We start from the raw sequence: 17,756 nt of genomic DNA on the forward strand, positions 1-17,756 counted from the left end.
TTGAGTTCAAAGCAACCAACAATGAAGCAGAGTATGAAGTGCTGCTGGCTGGCTTAAGGTTGGCCAAGGAGCGAAGGGTCAAAAGTTTAGTTGCCTTCAGTGATTCGCAGTTAATAATTTGGCATGTGACTGGAGAGTATGGCATAAAGGATGGGACAATGGAGGCATACCGTTCTGCCATTATGAAAGAAATTAGAAGCTTCGATCAGATCAGGTTTATTCAGTTGCCGAGGGAGCATAATGAAGATGCAGATCGGTTGGCTTGCAGTGCGTCAAGTTCAGGTGAAACACTAGCAAAGGTAATTCCAATTGGGGTACTACGCCAGCCATCTATCCTTGAGGAATCATCCAGTTCGGATCCCTGGCAGGTGAACATTATACCATATAAACCGAGCTGGATAGATCCAGTTATTACGTATATACGGGATGGTGTTTTGCCCGAACAGAGGGATGAAGTGAGAAGGATCAAATCAAATACCGCAAAGTATGCTATAATGCACAACCAACTTTACAAGAGGTCTTATTTAGGACCATACTTAAAATGTGTAACCCTTGCCGAAACTCAGCAGATACTGCGGACTATCCATGAAGGGGTTTGTGGCAATTATTCAGGGGGAAGGTCTCTAGCACACAAGGCGATGACACAGGGTTACTTTTGGCCAAACATGGCACGAAACGTAGAAGAATTTTCGCGAAGGAGCAATAAGTGTCAAAGGTTCGGACCACTAATCCACCAACCACCAGAAGATTTGAACGTAATGGCCGAACCATGGCCTTTCGCACAATAGGGGATGGATGTGGTTGGCCCATTACCGACTGCCAGATCATAAAACAAGTACGTTCTGCTTGAAATAGACTACTTTACCAAATAGGTGGAGGCAGAACCGTACCCCAGTGTGACTCAGACTCATGTGAGACGCTTCATTTGGAATAATATCATTTGTCGATTTGGTGTGCCATGGGCGATCGTCATGGATAATGGAACTAACCTTGATAGCAAGCAGGTGAGGGAGTTGCTAAACGAATATGGAATTAATAAAAAGTTAGCAGTGGTCAGCCACCCACAGGCGAATAGTCAGGCTGAAATCACAAACAGAACGATCTTTGCTTGTATAAAGAAGAAGCTTGAAGAAGAGAAATGGAAGTGGTTGGATGAACTCCCGAACGTCCTGTGGGCGTATACAATGACTCTAAGACGACCGACCGGGGAAAGCCCATTCGCCATGGCATATGGTACTGAGGCAGTAATACCGGTAAAACACCAAGTTCCTACCATTCGGAGTTTAGCGTGGAATCAGGAGCAGAATGATCATATGCTGAAATTCAATCTCAACTTGCTTAAAGAGAAGAGGAATGTTGCAGCAATAAGGCTCGCATCATATCAACAAACGCTCATGAACAGTCACAACAGAAATGTGAGGCATAGGGGTTTTGCACCTGGTGATTTGGTTCTGAAAAAAAAAGTCGGTATTATTAAAAAAATGGTGTCACCATAGGAAGGTCCGTATAGAGTTGCAGAGGTTATTGGAAATGGGGCATATATCTTAGAAACCATGGCTGGAAGGCTGGTAAACAAGCCTTGAATGCCACTTCTTTAAAAAGGTATTATCAATAAAACTTGAGTTTCAGTTTAACTAATGTCTACCTTCAGTTGTATACTTGCAAGAGAGCAAAAATTTTGAAAAATTTTTGCCGAGTGGCAAGTGGCATCTAGCCGAGCTCCAGGCACTTAAGCATAGTAAGTGGCAACTGGTACCACGAGCCAAACGCCAAACACTTGTTTAAAAAATAATAATAATAAAAAAAAAAGCCAAGTGGCAAGTGGCATTTTAGCCGAGCGCCAGACACTTAAGCACAGTAAGTGGCAACTTGTACTATGAGCCGAACGTCAAACACTTACTTAAAAAATAATTTAAAAAAAGCCAAGTGGCAAGTGGCATTTTAGCCAAGCGCCAGGCACTTAAGCATAGTAAGTGGCACTAGCACCACGAGCCGAATGCCAAACACTTGCTTAAAAAATAATGAAAATGGCCAAGTGGCAAATGGCATTCTAGCCGAGTGCCAGACACTTAAGCATAATGAGTGGCAACTGGCACCACGAGCCGAACGCCAAACACTTGCTTAAAAAATAATAATAATAATAAATAAATAAATAAATAAAAGCCAAGTGGCAAGTGGCATTCTGGCCGAGCGCCAGGCACTTAAGCATAGTAAGTGGCAACTGGCACCACGAGCCGAATGCCAAACACTTACTTAAAAAATAATTTTTTTAAAAAAAGCCAAGTGGCAGGTGGCATTCTAGCCGAGCGCTAGGCACTTAAGCATAGTAAGTGGCAACTGGCACCCCGAACCGAACGTCAAACACTTGCTTAAAAAATAATGAAAAAGGACAAGTGGCAAGTGGCATTCTAGCCGAGCGCCAAGCACTTAAGCATAGTAAGTGACAACTGGCACCATGAGCCGAACACCAAACACTTGCTTAAAAAATAATAAAAAAGGTCAAGTGGCAAATGGCATTCTAACCGAGCGCCAGGCACTTAAGCATAGTAAGTGGCAACTGGCACCACGAGCCGAATGTCAAACACTTGCTAAAAAATAATAATAATAAAAGAACTTGCCGAGCGCCAAGCACTTAATGAAAAAGACAAGTGGTTAGTGTTATGAGCTGAAGGCCACACACTTGTGTTAAACAAAAATTATTATTAAGTACTACCAAGAGATGCAGAGATTCAGATTAGATGTAGTCAAAAAGTATCCTTTCATTCATTATAAGCTGGGAGATTACAAAGATATATATAAGATGGGTATAATCAAGTTCTATCGGTCTCCTCATTCACCTACTTGCCCTCGACAGCCTCCTCAGAATGGTTAGTATTCCCCTCCCCATCATTGGTAATGGCATCCCTGTGAGGGGGGGAGTCAAGTTGAATCACCACTTCAGTTTGCTGAGTTCCACCTTCAGTAGTAGTCACAAGTGGAGCCACAGTAGAGAGAGGAGGTATGTCTAAAGGCTGAATGGGAGGAGGAATAGGAATAACTCCAGATGAGGCAATCCCATCACATTCTTCAAAAATGTGTTCGGCAGGAGTGGGGTCTGGATCAGCATAGACTCCTGGAGGATCAATTTCCAGCTCCTTGTCAACATCATCCGGGCCTGTGCCTGAAACTGTCTGACCCTCAGCTGGAAGGCGATCGTTTAAACTTTCCCGGTATCCTTCGGCATATCTGAGGGCCCCAGCGCGGGAGAAACAGCTATGCAGAGCCATCATCCCTCCCTGGACTCTGCCGATGACACCAAGTAAGGCATTACGCTCATCCAGAGCCCTCTTTTCAAATGCTATATGCTCTGCTTGTTCATCATGAAGCAGGCGCTGAAGATTGTCTCTTTCAGCTTCTAGTGCTTCACGCTCAGTCTGCCAGACACTCTTCTTGATCAGAAGGGCATTTTTTTCATCCTGAAGGGAGTCTGTTTCTTTCTTTAGACTATCCCTTTCCTTCTCAGCCTTTTCCAGCTGCACCATGAGTTCAGCATTTTTGGTGCTAATGATCTTATTCTCTTTGTGACCTACTTCAACGTCTTTGGCAAACTTTCGTACCTTAGAATTGGCAGCCTCAACATGCTTTTGCATGGCCATCGTGCCAAAGAGAGTCTGTAAAACAATACATGAGTACTAATTAAGCCGAATGCATGTCTGGATGAATTACAATGAAAAGACATTTCAAATGCAACAAAGAGAAGGGAGAGAAATTACCTCTATGGCTGCAAGGGGAAAACAGCTGAAGACCTCCTTCTGAGACAGAGATTTGGCGACTTCAATGTCCTTAGGAGACCACATGTTCTTGTAATAGGCCATGGCTGTCTAACCTTCCTTGAACATGGTTTCGCTCGGCTTCACAACCGAACCGTCAGCTCGGACCAATTTTGGGGTCCACGGAGCCTCACCAAAAGAGGAGCCAGCTGCAGTGCCGGACCCGGAGGGAGCAGTTGGCCTAACCTGAGGAGAGATAGACAAACCTGGCCTGGAGGTACGAATCCTCCTTGTCAGAGGAGCGTCATCAGGGCTACCTTCGCTTTCAGGCTAAGGTCTTTTTCCCCGTTCTTTATCTTGGACGGATGCAATGGGGGCAGTGGTACTCTGAGCTTGAGGGACGGAGTTCTGGATAATAGGTAGAATGGTGACGACCGGGCGAACAGTCACCACGTTCGGGGTAGTACTGGATGTGGTGGCAGATGAAGATGCCAAAGCTGGAAAAGAAGAAGCTGCAGGAGCAGTATTGACCTTGGGAGGATCCTTCCTCCTACTGAATGATGGAATCCGAAGCTGGCTCATTATGGTGCAGAGGAGAGATATGTCACTTAAGTTCTCAAATATGAGGAGTTCTGAACAGGAAGGGATGTCGTTCAAAACGTACTCCTTCAGATAATTAGTCCTATCCCTGCAAATGTTATAAATAAGTTCATTATCACGTGGGATACCCAAAGAATTGCAAAGAAACGAACAGAATCGAGGGATGCAAATTTCAAAAGGGCATTCTGCCTTATGGGCTTTGAATTTTTTATACGAAGACACAGAGCATTCGCCGAAGGCTGTAAGGATAGGATAGTCCTTGGCAACCGGAGCAAACCAACCACCCTGAACGCCAACAATACCCTTTTTCCACCCCTTTTCAGAATTAAGCTTGTTTGTATTGATGGATTTCTTTTCAAAGGGGTAAAGATGGTAATATGCATCCTCCAGCCTGATTTTGCTGACCTTGTAGCAAAGGAGAAGATTAATCAAGTCAAGATCTAGGCCTCTGTCACGATTCAGAAGTAACAGAACGGACAGAACCCTAAGAAAATTGGGGTTGACTTGAAGAGGAAAAAGTTTCAACCTATTGAACACGTAGCAAAAGAAAGGGTGGAGAGGGAATCTAATAATATTGAGGTGATGAAAGGAAAACAAGACTTCACCGGGAAGAAGACCAGGACCGGTTCTGACATTAACGTCTTTGGGACATTCTCTAAGGTGAATGTTGGAAAGGAGATGGAGCTTCATACGCAGAATATCCGAATCTATAGGCATGATGCTGACCGTTATAATTTTTGGGAAAATGTGCAAAAACTTTAAGAGGAATAAATAGAACTAACCTTGAAAAGATGAAGATCAGCGAGGGATGTTGTAAAAGAATTGAGAGAGAAGAGCCTCTCACTGGATTCGCCGGAGAATATTTGGATTGACTAGAAAAATCCGAGTTGCCTTAAGAGGACAAACTGAAATCGATTGACAATGATTTGTGGGGGGTAAAACAAGAGAAGATGTGGATATGAAGAGTGGTTTATAAAGAGGAAGTGATCCCATTAACCGAGACGTCAGGGAGTTAAGAAGATTTAAATTTCAAAGACATTAATTCCGAGGCCGACAGCTCAATGCCCCACGTGATCGTCTCGAGCCGTCGAATCATCATTAGCCGTCAAAGTCATCATTAGATCTATTAATAATCGCACCCTAATTAATAAGGGAGTGATTATGGGGGCAGATGAGGATCCCAAAGACGATGTGAGCCGGATCTAACCCACATGATGAAGAATAGGCCAAGCAAATGACATGGGCCCAAATCAAGTTGTCATAAGACAAGCCCAATGCCGAAGAGTGAAGATGAGGGCCTGAATGACAAATGGATCAATGGGTACAAAAGCCTCGATGATGGGCCTAATGGATAAAGTTAGTGAGGAATCTTCTAGAATATTGTAAACAATCTATAAATAGGTGAAAAATGAAGGAAAAAAGGATGGAAAATTTTTGAAGTGTAATAAAACTCTGTCTATTTAGAGAGAGAAAATTTATTGCATCTTCATATACGAAGCAAAATAATTAAGCATTGTAATCATACTACATGACGCTTTTTCTTGGTAGATTTATATTATATGATCGTACTGAATATCTAAGGATATTTCATTTTGCCATGTTATCTCATCTTCTTGTTGAACTTGGTTTAGCAATCGGTACCGTTTGATTTGCATTGATCATTGCTTGTGAAAAATATAAAATAATTTTTTTGCATTGATAATTTGTATCTAAATTTTTACTTTTGAGGTATTGTTAGACGGAAATGACTCTAATTCTCTTATTTAAACTTGTATCTCTCTCCAAATTTACAAATTAATAAAATTTGAAAATTCACAAATCAATTTGTATATTTGCGAAATGTAAACTACATGTATTGCTGGAGTAACCTTTATATTTAATTTATGTCAAATGTATAATATTTTTTTTTTATTAAATATACATTAAATTTTATTTGAAATTGCAAATTATGTATATGTATTATCAAATTTTGATTCGCAAACCTTAAATTTTTGTAAAGCTATACATTTCTAATATTTTGGTGGAAGAGTGTTATTCACTGTGCGACTCACATTGGTTGATTTTGTAATTTTGAAAAATCAGTTATACACGTTTATATATTTTTGGAACTATAAAATTTTAACTTTTAGAACCAAATTACCCTTCTAAATTATTTCGTTTCTTTTCTATAATGAGTATACCTAATAACCTTCTTTCTTTTGTACCTATATTCAACTTTATTATTATTATTTTTTTCTTTCCTGGATATATATAGCTACACTTCATTCTTTACTCTAATTTTTTTTTTGGGTTCAATTGTCTTGTATATATATATATGTTCATTTTTTAATTGGGTTTTATGTAATTTAATTGAAATAATATTATGATTGAGTTTTAATTAGAATAATATTATAAAATTTGAGTTTTAGTTAATATGTAAAATTTTCTAATCTATTCACAATATGGTTAAGTATTATATATATGTGTGTGTGTGTGTGTGAACAAAGAAAAGTAAAGAATTGAGAAATTTTTTTTTTGAGAAAAACAGTGAGAAACCATTGTGATGAGCATAAATAAAATGTATAAGTACAATAGAATTAATTACAACTTTTATAATTAAATTTTCAACCAATTAAAGGTGGAACCGTGTCACTTATGTGACTGTGAATAATACTCTCTTTGGTGGTTAAATTAGCAAAAAAAAAAAAAAAAAAAGACAATTAATGAATGTGATTAAATTAATAAGTTGATTAATCATGTTTATTGGTAATTGAAAGAGTTTTAGAATTAATACCGGAGATTCGGCTTATAACTTCGCATTAAATCTGAATTCTTTTACATGTGTTCTTTCTCCTAGAGCCACGTGTATACGTTGTTTATGTGTATGTTTGGATTCACCAGTGTTCCAAGGATGATATGGAGTAAATGTTCCACCTAACTCAAGTCTCGATAAACCCATCTCATTTCAACAAGCCTGTACCAGTGGCGTAGCAAGGAAGAATTTCCTTCCATGGGGCAATCTTCAATGGCAATAATATATATATATAATTTGAATCAAAACAATATATATAAAAATTATAATATTGATTCATTATATTTCTATTTAGTACATTTCTAACGAATTTTTCAGAATTTTGAATGCTATTTCAAAATTGAGTTCATTTAATTAAATACACTTAAAAAAAATCTTATTCAATGAATCAAGAATAAAAAATAAATAAATAAATAACACAGTTACTTAAGGTTTTTAATATATCACACATGTAAAAAAAATAAAAATAAAAATCCATAATAGGAGTGAATATGTGATTTCATTGATTTGGGTTACAAATAAAAACAAATTATAAGTCATATTTAAAGAATAATAATTAGTAACACAATTACGCAAACTAAATTTTGAAATAATAACAACCCCTAAAATAATTTTGATAGTAATAATTAATAATTTTTTTAATTAAAATTATAATATCAAATAATAATCAAATTATATATATATATATATAGTACATATCAAATTTTAGAGGGAATTATATAAATATAAAAATATTTCTATATAAAGTTTAAAAAAATTAAAAGTTAACGCCAAACAACATAGGTTTCACATTTTTGGGAATCCTCTTTTGTTCCAAATTTTAATAAACCTACTAATATATAAACATTACAAAAAGAAAATGTTAAAGTATATAATTTGCATCCATTTTTAAATTATATACTTACAAAATTTTGAATTTCCCCTCAACATTTTTCGTTAAAGGTTGCTCCCTCTCCCTCTCACATAAAAGTTCTGGTTCTGTTCCTGGTATATGCAACAAAGTAGGAATTTTTTGGGACCTTTTTTTTTTTTTTTTTTTTTTTTTTTTTTTTTTTTGGGACTTTGGCTTATTTAAAATTGTGAGATTTAATAATATTAATTCATATTATAATTTAGAAAGAACTCAATATCTTAAATTATTTATTATTTTGTTTCTTAAAAAAAAAAAGTCAATTATTCTAATTTTTTACTTTAAAGGAAACGTTTTAAAATTGGGTTGTTTTCTATAATACTATAAATCATTTAATTTTAATTTAATTTTACAAAAAAAAAAAAACCAGTGTAAAATTTTCGAGTGGGACTAATGTTATACCCACTCAAGTCCCAAGTCACTTTGTTTATGGAAATACTTACTTATGACATGTTTGGTTTGCATTTTGTTAGTCAATTAATTTTGCCCATTATTTGATGGAAAGACAGAGGCAGTAGGAAAAGGTGAAAGAGAGGGGTATGTAGAAATGTGTCTTCTTAAACATCAAACAATCTTTTAGTAAGACAAGCCAAAGTTAAATGGGATAATAATGTTTTTTTACAAGTAAAAAGTGGTTCTACACAACTGAAAATTAATTTTTAGAATGTGAGTGAAAAATACACCAAAAATTTGTAATGTGAGTGATAATAATTTTTAAAAAGTTTTTTAATGTGATAATTGACCAAAGTTAAAAAGTATCGATAAAATTAATTCAATTTATTAACAACCATCATAGTTATTTATCGAAAAAAAAAAAAAAAAAAAATTCAAGTTTATATTGGTGGCCTCCAAAACATAATGGACATACATCAATTTGTTTGCATAAAAATTGAACACCATGTGGTCCATGTCCAAATATAGATTTACAAAGTGGCTTGGCATGTAGCGAAACATATACTAGAGTGAAATATGGGGGGTTAAAAGTCTCTTTCAGTTTAGTAAGACCAATAAGTTGTTAGTCTATTCATTCTTCTTCCCTGCTGTAAGTCCTGACTCTTTATCTTTGTTTGTGCTCACTCTGCTAGCTGTATCACCCTATTCTCAATCCTATGACTAGCAAATAGTGGGCCACATGAGTCAAAACTATTTAACTGTGACCCGTGCGTTGCCCACTTTTGGGTAAAGTGCCAAAAAAAAACCTCTAAATTATTGACTATGAATTTAGTGTAATTAAAGACAACCCAGCAAGAGACTTGATCGAAAAAATGAAAAGACAAAAGTACCCTGACAAAACAGAGGAGCCGCAGTGGGTCTGAAAAAAAAAAAATTAAGAAAAGAAAAATCCAAAATTTTTAGAATTAAACCCACAAATTTACCCAAAATGGAATGAATAACTGCTTCTAGACTTTGTGGTCCGTATTTGAGTTTTTGGAATTTTTGTTTTTCGTTTTTCAATGCATATGTGTCCTTTTAATTAGGACGTAGTCACGTCACTTAAACAATAATTCAAAATACGAATATTAAATTGCATTCATTATGCTAATTCTTTTTGAAAAGTTAAGACTAATTACAAAACTATAACATTTATTTTGTTTTGACTTTTCAATTATATTAATTTGAAAAATACAAACAAAAATGATGGACTAATAAGGATGTAACACTTGGTACCTTAATCTCATTAAGAAATAACAAATATTTACAGCTAATTTAGTTATAATTTTTACTGCTAATTTACTTTTAAACTCTCTTTGAACCACACATTAAGTGTTCCATCCTAGACATTATAACTTTTTAACATCTTTAGTATTATACTCTCTTTGTACCACATTTAATTTTTGGGGTTAGCTGGACCCTTGTTTCGAGGTAGAAAAAAAAAAAAGGAAAAAAAGAAAAAGAAAGAGAAAACAAATAAGGAAGAAAATCAGAGTAGTAATATGGAAATTACATATATATTTTAAAGCAGAAATTTTTTTCTTATTTGTTTTAAAGCAGTAAACCATCACTTCACTTCCACCACCTTCTATACCATCGCTCCCTTCCATCACTCCCAACTCTGCTGTTGCCTTCCACCACCTCCGTCACTGTCGCCACCGCTTTCCACCACCAACATGGCCGGTAGTTTACTTTGTTTCATTTTGTTTCTTGCAATTCCCATTTCCATTTCAGGGTATAAAACCACATCTGTGGTGTCAAAGGATGGGAGTGGAGACTATCGCAGCATCTCAAAAGCCGTTTCTGCAATACCTAATTCAGCTTCGGCCACATACATCATTCACATCAAGCGGGGAATTTACAACGAAGCAGTAGATGTGGGAATGTATAAGAATAGTGTCGTGTTCTTGGGAGATGGAATTGACCACACCATGATACAGTTCAATAAGAGTACTTCCACTGGTATTGGGACAGACGAATTGGCCACTGTCAGTATTTGATCACTATCCCATCTCTCTTTCTTTATAAATGTGTGCGCCATTGATCCACGAATCAGATATTAAATTGATAAGAACTTATACTACACTATTTTTTTTTTTTTTTTTTTTTTTTTTTTTTTTTTTTTTTTGTATTTTATTTTTGGGTAACTCGGGTATCCGGGAATGCACGAATCCTTAGGACCCTCAACAAGCTGAGACTAGTCACCAAGAACACCTATCGGGGACTCGAACTCCAAACCTAAGGCTTATGAAGCACCTCATGACATGTGTATATTGTGTACATGCAGATACAGAAGCAAGACGTGTGTCTATTAATGTGTACATGCAGATATAGAAGCACAACATTTTGTTGCAAAAGACATCAGCTTTGTGAATTCCGCCGGAGTCAATGCCGGACAGGCAGTTGCTGTGAGAAGTGTAGGCTTAAATCATGCATTCTATAGGTGTAGTTTCAAAGGATACCAGGACACTTTGTTTATGATTTCCGGCAGGAAATTTTTCTACAAATGCAACATCTTTGGAACCCTAGACTTCATCTTTGGTGACGCAGGCATCATGTTCCAGAATTGCAACATATACGGGAGAAATCCAGAGAATGAAGGATTGCCCATTATTGTTACAGCTGAATCAAGGGGTATATCGAACAGTGAATTTTCGACATGCACTCTGTGCACTTATCGTCGTTCTGAAGCAGAATCTTTAATGTATACTGTAATTAGATATGGGTCCCACTCAATTGATACTTAGCTTGATTCAGTTAGAGAAATAGGTTATTTGTTTTGCTATTTCTTGAATAATTTTAAGCCTTGATTCCCTTAATGTCATGTGCTGAACATTTGGTTCCTTGTTGATTCAATTTTGTTTCAATTCGTCATCCTCCATCACAAATATAAGCTTCTTCTTGTTGCTGAATTTCTTTTCTTTTTTTTCCTGAATGGGATTTTTGTTTTATATATAAATCAGAATAGTACAATTACAAAACATGGAGGACATCCTCCGGTACAAAGCAAGTAATGGACTATGTCATTTTCAAACCAGCAAAGGAAATCCAAGCTAGACTAGAGTGAACCAGAAGAAACAAAAACAAAATAAACCAGAACTAAAAAATCCTGCTCTAAAATTTTTTGATCTTGAAGTCCATTAAAGCTTGCATCTCTGCAACAATCTCTCTCAAACCAGAAACATCCACAGCATTGAAAATATCTGAGAAAAACTTCAGCAACAGAGTAATTCAAAGGCCTGCTCAAACATCAATCTTGAAATCCGATGAGACCAGCCCATTGTTATTAACCAAACTCCAATTCCAATTGAAACCAGAACTTTCCAGCTCTTCTCTCCCCTGCATCCAGACTCTTGCTTAGATTTTTTTAAAGCTCCATCTGTTCAGGTAAACACAAATCTGTATTTTTCTGTAGCAAGTTTTTGCTTATGGATTTTGTTTTTTGGATGAGTTTGGTTGTAGATTTGACTATGGATTTTGTTGGTTGGGTGAATTTTGTTGTGAATTTGATTTTTAATTTAGGGATTTGTGGTTTTTAGTTTAGTGATTTGGGTTTTTGATCAGTTTAGGGTTTAGAGATTTGTGGTCTTTAGAATACTGAACCTTCTTTTTCTTTGTAGAAAGTGTTGGTACATCTTCTTCTTCAGTGCAATCAAAATTTACAGAATTTAAAAGCCCAATTTAACAAATATCACAAAATAAGTCTAAAATTTCTCCTATTCCCTGCTCTATCCTTGTATTTAATAGGCTGTATCCATCCGAATGTTGGTGGACTTCTCTTTCTCTATCCAACCGAATGTTAATGGGCTTAAATTAATGGAGATTTTAAATACAGCATTGTGCAAATTTTGTATGAAACGAGGTAAAGAATGATGGAACTGCTTTCAGAGACTGAAACCAAAACCTGCAAGTGAAATAACAAACCATGCCAGTCAGTACATTCCCAGATAGCTAATGCTGCATAATGAACCTAATCGAGTGAAGAAATCATATAAACATGGCTATGCATAAGTAATAGTTTTATACGTTTTGAAGCAACCAACCCATTCATGGTCATAATACCTTGTAAAGTGACGGTAAGAAAAGTTTCTCATCAAAACACCAACTGCTCATGCGCTTGAGGGGAGCTAAAAACCAAAAACAAGTACCAACGATCAGTAAGAACAAAATCTAAATAAATTATCCTCCATTTAAAAATAACTGCTCAAGACCTATCCGCATGCAACACTGCATCAAGTCTTGCAGTAGATGAAATTTTCAAAAAACAAGAAAATAAAAAATCAAATAAATTATCATAAAATTGAACAGAAGAATTTGAATATTGAATTACACAAATCTCGGGCTCACTAGTCGAAGGGAATCCAGAGGTGTGACTTGTGCAAATCTCAAAGTTATGGACAATTTTACTCATATTGAGTTGGAAGAGCTGAATCCCAAGGCCAGAGGTTGGAGCAAGTTAAATTATTAGTTAACCATCTGTCCAAAATGTTAAAAAGAATATAACAAGAAAGAAAAACCTCAGATGAAAAATGAATTAGTTGAAGAAAACAACAAAAATCCCAAAGGGTACTCGTGGCAAATTGTGCCTTGACCATGCGTTTGGATTTAAAGTCATTGATAATACACACTTCATAAAGGGTACTAGATATAACTGTAACATTAGATATTAATCAGGCTTAGTTAGCTTAGAAAGTTTCACATGATATTATCCAAGATAGAATCCAGTAAATATAATATCCAAGAGTGCAACCCCATTAATGTGTCCCAACAGGCAGGGGTAGAAAGGACAGTAATGGCTTTTCTACTCCTCCGACCTGGCATTCTCTAGAAGAAACAAAATTTAGGCAGGTCTCAAACATACTCGAACATTTTTTCACTGAAAAGTTGCTTGAAGATAAACAATTATGTACAGAAGAAAAACTTTCGTATATTAGCAGATTATTTTTATCTAATCATAACCAATTGAATGCTGAGGTAGTGCTTCAAGGATGTGATTTGAAAATAAATAAATAAATTGCAAACATATTGAAAGTTATCAAAGTTTAAAAAATTATAAAATGCACAGCCAAGTGTTTCTTCATGTTTTTCATAAAGTATATCAAAACAAAAATTCTAAATTACAACCTAGGGTGTTGCTTTTATTGTGATCACTTGTCAATGACTTAACTATGTAAAGGCTTAATCTTCTTTGCAAAACTAGTGTTTTTCTTTGTAATTTATTCTAAAAAGAAAATGGTAGTAATATGTATATCATACAAAGTATTTTTCTTTTTAATTTATACCTATATAGATATATATTTTGTAGTGTACATATCTGTATTAATCCAACACACACACAATTATACACATATATTTCCATGTTCCTTGTTGTAAACTGTATGTGTATCCTATTTTTCAAAAATGAAAAATAAAAATTATCTCACTTTATTTGTAGCTTATCGTGTCCAATCTTGTCTCCATGATCATGCTTCATCCTTGGATGCTATGAATGAGATGTTTCATATTGAGAGAGTACTACAAATTCCATACATAGATTCAAATAGAAATAATCACTAGCTATCAATTAAATTGTTACTCAAAATCTTGGATTGAATAAAATTTGGGATAACACCTAGTTTCTGCTGTGTTTTTACCTAAGGCAGAATTCAAATCATTTTTATGTGTCATGTTAACTGGATTAATATAACAAATATTACAAAACTATTTTCAAAAATTCATACAACCAAGTAGTTTTATGAGTTTTTGTTTTCCGAAAACTGTTTTGTAAATTCTCTTAACCAAGTAGGTTTGAAATCTGAAAAAAATTGAAAAAAATAAAAATAAAAATGAAAATGAAAAAGAGACCGTGCAACCCATAGGCTAGAAAACAGGCAGAACCGTTAACAAACAATTTAGGGATAACTTCAAAGTCCAAACTGAAGCATGCAAGAGGGCAAGTTGAGTAATGCTACAACAAATAGTTGATTTTTCTTTTATTTTTATTTTTTATTTTTATATATTTTTTTGGTGCGATTTCAGTAAATAACAAGAATTTTTAGTCAATAATAAAGTCTTTCTTCTCGGAATTTTCATGTTTTTTCAAACAAGTTTTAAAGTTTGACTTGCCAATAATTGAACCACATGCTGCACATACACCATACACATAACTAGCAAATATGAATAATGAAGGTGTGATTCGAAAATGAGTACGGCAGTTTTTATAATTACCTTAATAGATAGAGTTTTTGTCACATCAAGTCTACTGTATAGACTAGCAAAAACATATTTTTATATCATTTTCCTTGAAAATATATTGTTGACAAAATTTTAGGAGTAAAAGCAAACACAGTAGTTTTGTCAATAAAGCATGTTTATTAATTTATTCGGTATAATAATAATAATAGTATATGATTTGATGATCATGACTTGGACAAGCTATTTACAATCGTCTTTGCATCAATAGAGAAGTCACTGATGAGAGTATTCATCTGCTCCAAGGCTTTTATGCCGTGTTCGTCGCAGGTTTCAGACGCAATAGCAGCATCTTGAGTGTCTCTACCCGCGTCTCCATATCTCCCCTGATCAAATTTTGGCAGACCGTCTTGGGTTATTCCAAACTCAACTTGGTCATAACTATCTCTACAGTCCTCCAAGTCTTGCTTGTAACCAGGGTCAGTTGCGTTACGAAGCAGTTGGCTGGCGTATAAAGAAATGTCATGGCACTTTGCTGCTGTGATTTGCATGGCAATCCTCGCTAGGCTGGTTTTGTTACTAGCGGTGATGCTTCGAGGGTCTGATGATAAAACTAAAAAGCAAACATTGGAATACGGGGTGGTTTTGCAAATGGCTCTTATTAAGGACATGTCAGCTGAGACGAAGGATTGACTGAAAAGAAAAAGAGAAACCATCAGGAGATAGATACAGCTCTCATGACTCGCCATTTCGACTTCTCTTCTTTTCTACCTGGGTCGAGAAGGGAAGATGAGTACGTAATATTTTGACAATCATACATGTATTTATAGCCCTACTTTTCCATATTAATTGTCATTTTTATATTAGTTATATATTTTCTTAAAAAGTTATAATAATAAAAGATATGGTGTGGACTACCATATTATTATGTTATCATCTGTGCCCCGTCATAATGGTCCAATTCTACACTTCACACTTTTTAAGACAACAAAATTTATTATACTACTTTATTAGACAGGCAAAAGATACATGTCCCAATTTGCTCTTTCCTTTTAAAAGTTTTGTTTTGAATAAGTCCAAAATTGAATGACTTTCAAGAGACATTTAATGGGTCCACCCATTTTGAGATTTTAATTATTTTCTTAAATCAAAAGAAAAATTTAGGGAAGGAAAAAAAAATCAAAATAAAAATTTTAGAGGGATATTATATAGATTTTCTCACATATATATGTAAAATTACTATAAAAAAAAATGCTATATATATTACACTTGGTGGAGCCAAGGCAGGGGTAGATACTGCAAATTAGTTATCACTTGTTTTTCATGGGTAAAGTTCAGTGTGTGTGAGGGAGTGAGAAGGTCAATCTAGACCTTTCAAGTTTCTAATATATTAGGATTAAGATATATAATAAAGAAATGAGGGTATAAATATTCACATCTTTTTAAGGATGTTAGAGACGGAAAAATAATTTGGGGTGTGAGTAATAGTTATTTTCAAAAATTGTTTTAATGTGATATTTGACCAAACTTAAAGGGGTGTTACTGAAATTAACACTTCATTTTATTTCCGATAGTTGTTTTTCTGTTGAATAAATTATTTTATTTGTCGTAAAAAAATACAAAAAGAGAGTAAAAAATTTCATTAGTTATGGTATTATGTAAAAGGACAATACTTGCCTACTCACCAGTGAGTAGGCAATTTTTACTAACTAGATATGTGGTATAATAAAATTATGACAAGTGTCCTAAAATTTATAAAATATAAATATAACAAAAATAAAATTAGAACTGGTTTGACCCATTTTTAATTGGATTCACAGTATCTTTTACAATTTTCCTCTAGTACACTGTATACATCCTTAATCACTATCCCTATAAATATCAGAATACGTGTATGGGAGTTATAAAAAAATAATTGAATTGAGATATAGCAATAGTGTTTTGAGGGGTTAGTTTTGCTCTCTACCTTCTCAAAGTGGAAAATATGTGATTGATATGAAACACCATTCTTAGAATCATAAAATGCTTCCGGTTTGTGTTTTTTTAAAAAAAGTTCTTGCCCTTCTTTAGTCCAACTTAGGATTGTTGCAGTGAGAACGGGGATTACTTTGGAAGTGGAGGTGAATGGGTATTTTAATAACACGGTTTATGTATATGTATTTATATTATTTTGAACTTTCGATTCCAATGAACAAAAACAATATATTGTTTTAGAAAGATCTTGTTTTTGGAAAGTATTGTTTTAGGAAGCTTGAATCCTAATTTTTCTCTACTTTAAAAGCTAATTTTGTACCTATGTATGTACAAGTGTGTATAGATATATATATGGAGAGAAAGATGCGGTTAAGTCCAATTAAAATGAATTAAATACGTTCTGGTTCTGTTTTTGTTATATTTTATATTTTATAAAATTTGAAACACTTATCATAATTTTATTATGCCACCTATTGAGTAAGTAGAAACTCCCTACTCACCGGTGAGTAGACAAATATTGTCCTATGTAAAAAGAGATAATGCAATAGGAAAAAAGAAGGGAGTGGCTTCCCTAAAAATAACTAAAAAAAGAGATTGTACAAACTATACAAGAAGCAAATAGGGATAAAAAAAATAAAAATAAAAAATAAAAAATAAAAAATAAAAATGAAAAAGAGGCCGTGCAACCCATAGCCTAGAAAATAGACAGAACCGTTAACAAACAATTTTGGGATAACTTCAAAGTCCAAACTGAAGCATGCAAGAGAGCAAGAGAGCAAGAGAGCAAGAGAAAGGATTCGGTTAATTATTATTTTGGCTTGAATATGAAAGTGAGCAAATTAAAACAAGTTGAGTAATGCTACGTTGATTTTTCTTTTGTTTTTTTATTTTTTAATATATTTTTTTGGAGCGATTTCAATAAATAACAAGAATTTTTAGTCAATAATAAAAAGTCTTTCTTCTCAGAATTTCCATGCTTTTTCTAACATGTTTTAAAGATTGACTTGCCAATGATCGAATGGAACCACATGCACCATACACATGACTAGCAAATATGAATAATGAAGGTGTGAATAAGTGATTCGAAAATGAGTACGGCAGTTATTATAATTACCTTAATAGAGAGAGT

At 34.6% G+C, this 17,756-nt stretch overlaps 2 protein-coding genes across 2 annotated transcripts; one reads left to right on the forward strand and one right to left on the reverse strand.

The window, feature by feature from the left end:
* Positions 1–10,158: 10,158 nt before the first annotated feature.
* On the forward strand, positions 10,159–11,229 carry LOC132295963 (probable pectinesterase/pectinesterase inhibitor 40). The gene is made up of 2 exons (XM_059794218.1): positions 10,159–10,474; positions 10,811–11,229. The coding sequence occupies exons 1-2, from the start codon at positions 10,159–10,161 to the stop codon at positions 11,227–11,229; spliced, it is 735 nt and encodes a 244-aa protein (XP_059650201.1).
* Positions 11,230–14,880: 3,651 nt separating this feature from the next.
* Positions 14,881–15,402, reverse strand: LOC132295964 (cell wall / vacuolar inhibitor of fructosidase 2-like). The gene has a single exon (XM_059794219.1). It carries the CDS (start codon positions 15,400–15,402, stop codon positions 14,881–14,883), a length of 522 nt encoding a protein of 173 aa, XP_059650202.1.
* Between the last annotated feature and the right edge of the window lie 2,354 nt (positions 15,403–17,756).

Source organism: Cornus florida, unplaced genomic scaffold (assembly GCF_030987335.1).
Source record: "Cornus florida cultivar Cherokee Brave unplaced genomic scaffold, ASM3098733v1 CherokeeBrave_3.0.0_Hap2_Chr02, whole genome shotgun sequence".
In the NCBI taxonomy this organism is placed as follows: Eukaryota; Viridiplantae; Streptophyta; class Magnoliopsida; order Cornales; family Cornaceae; genus Cornus; species Cornus florida.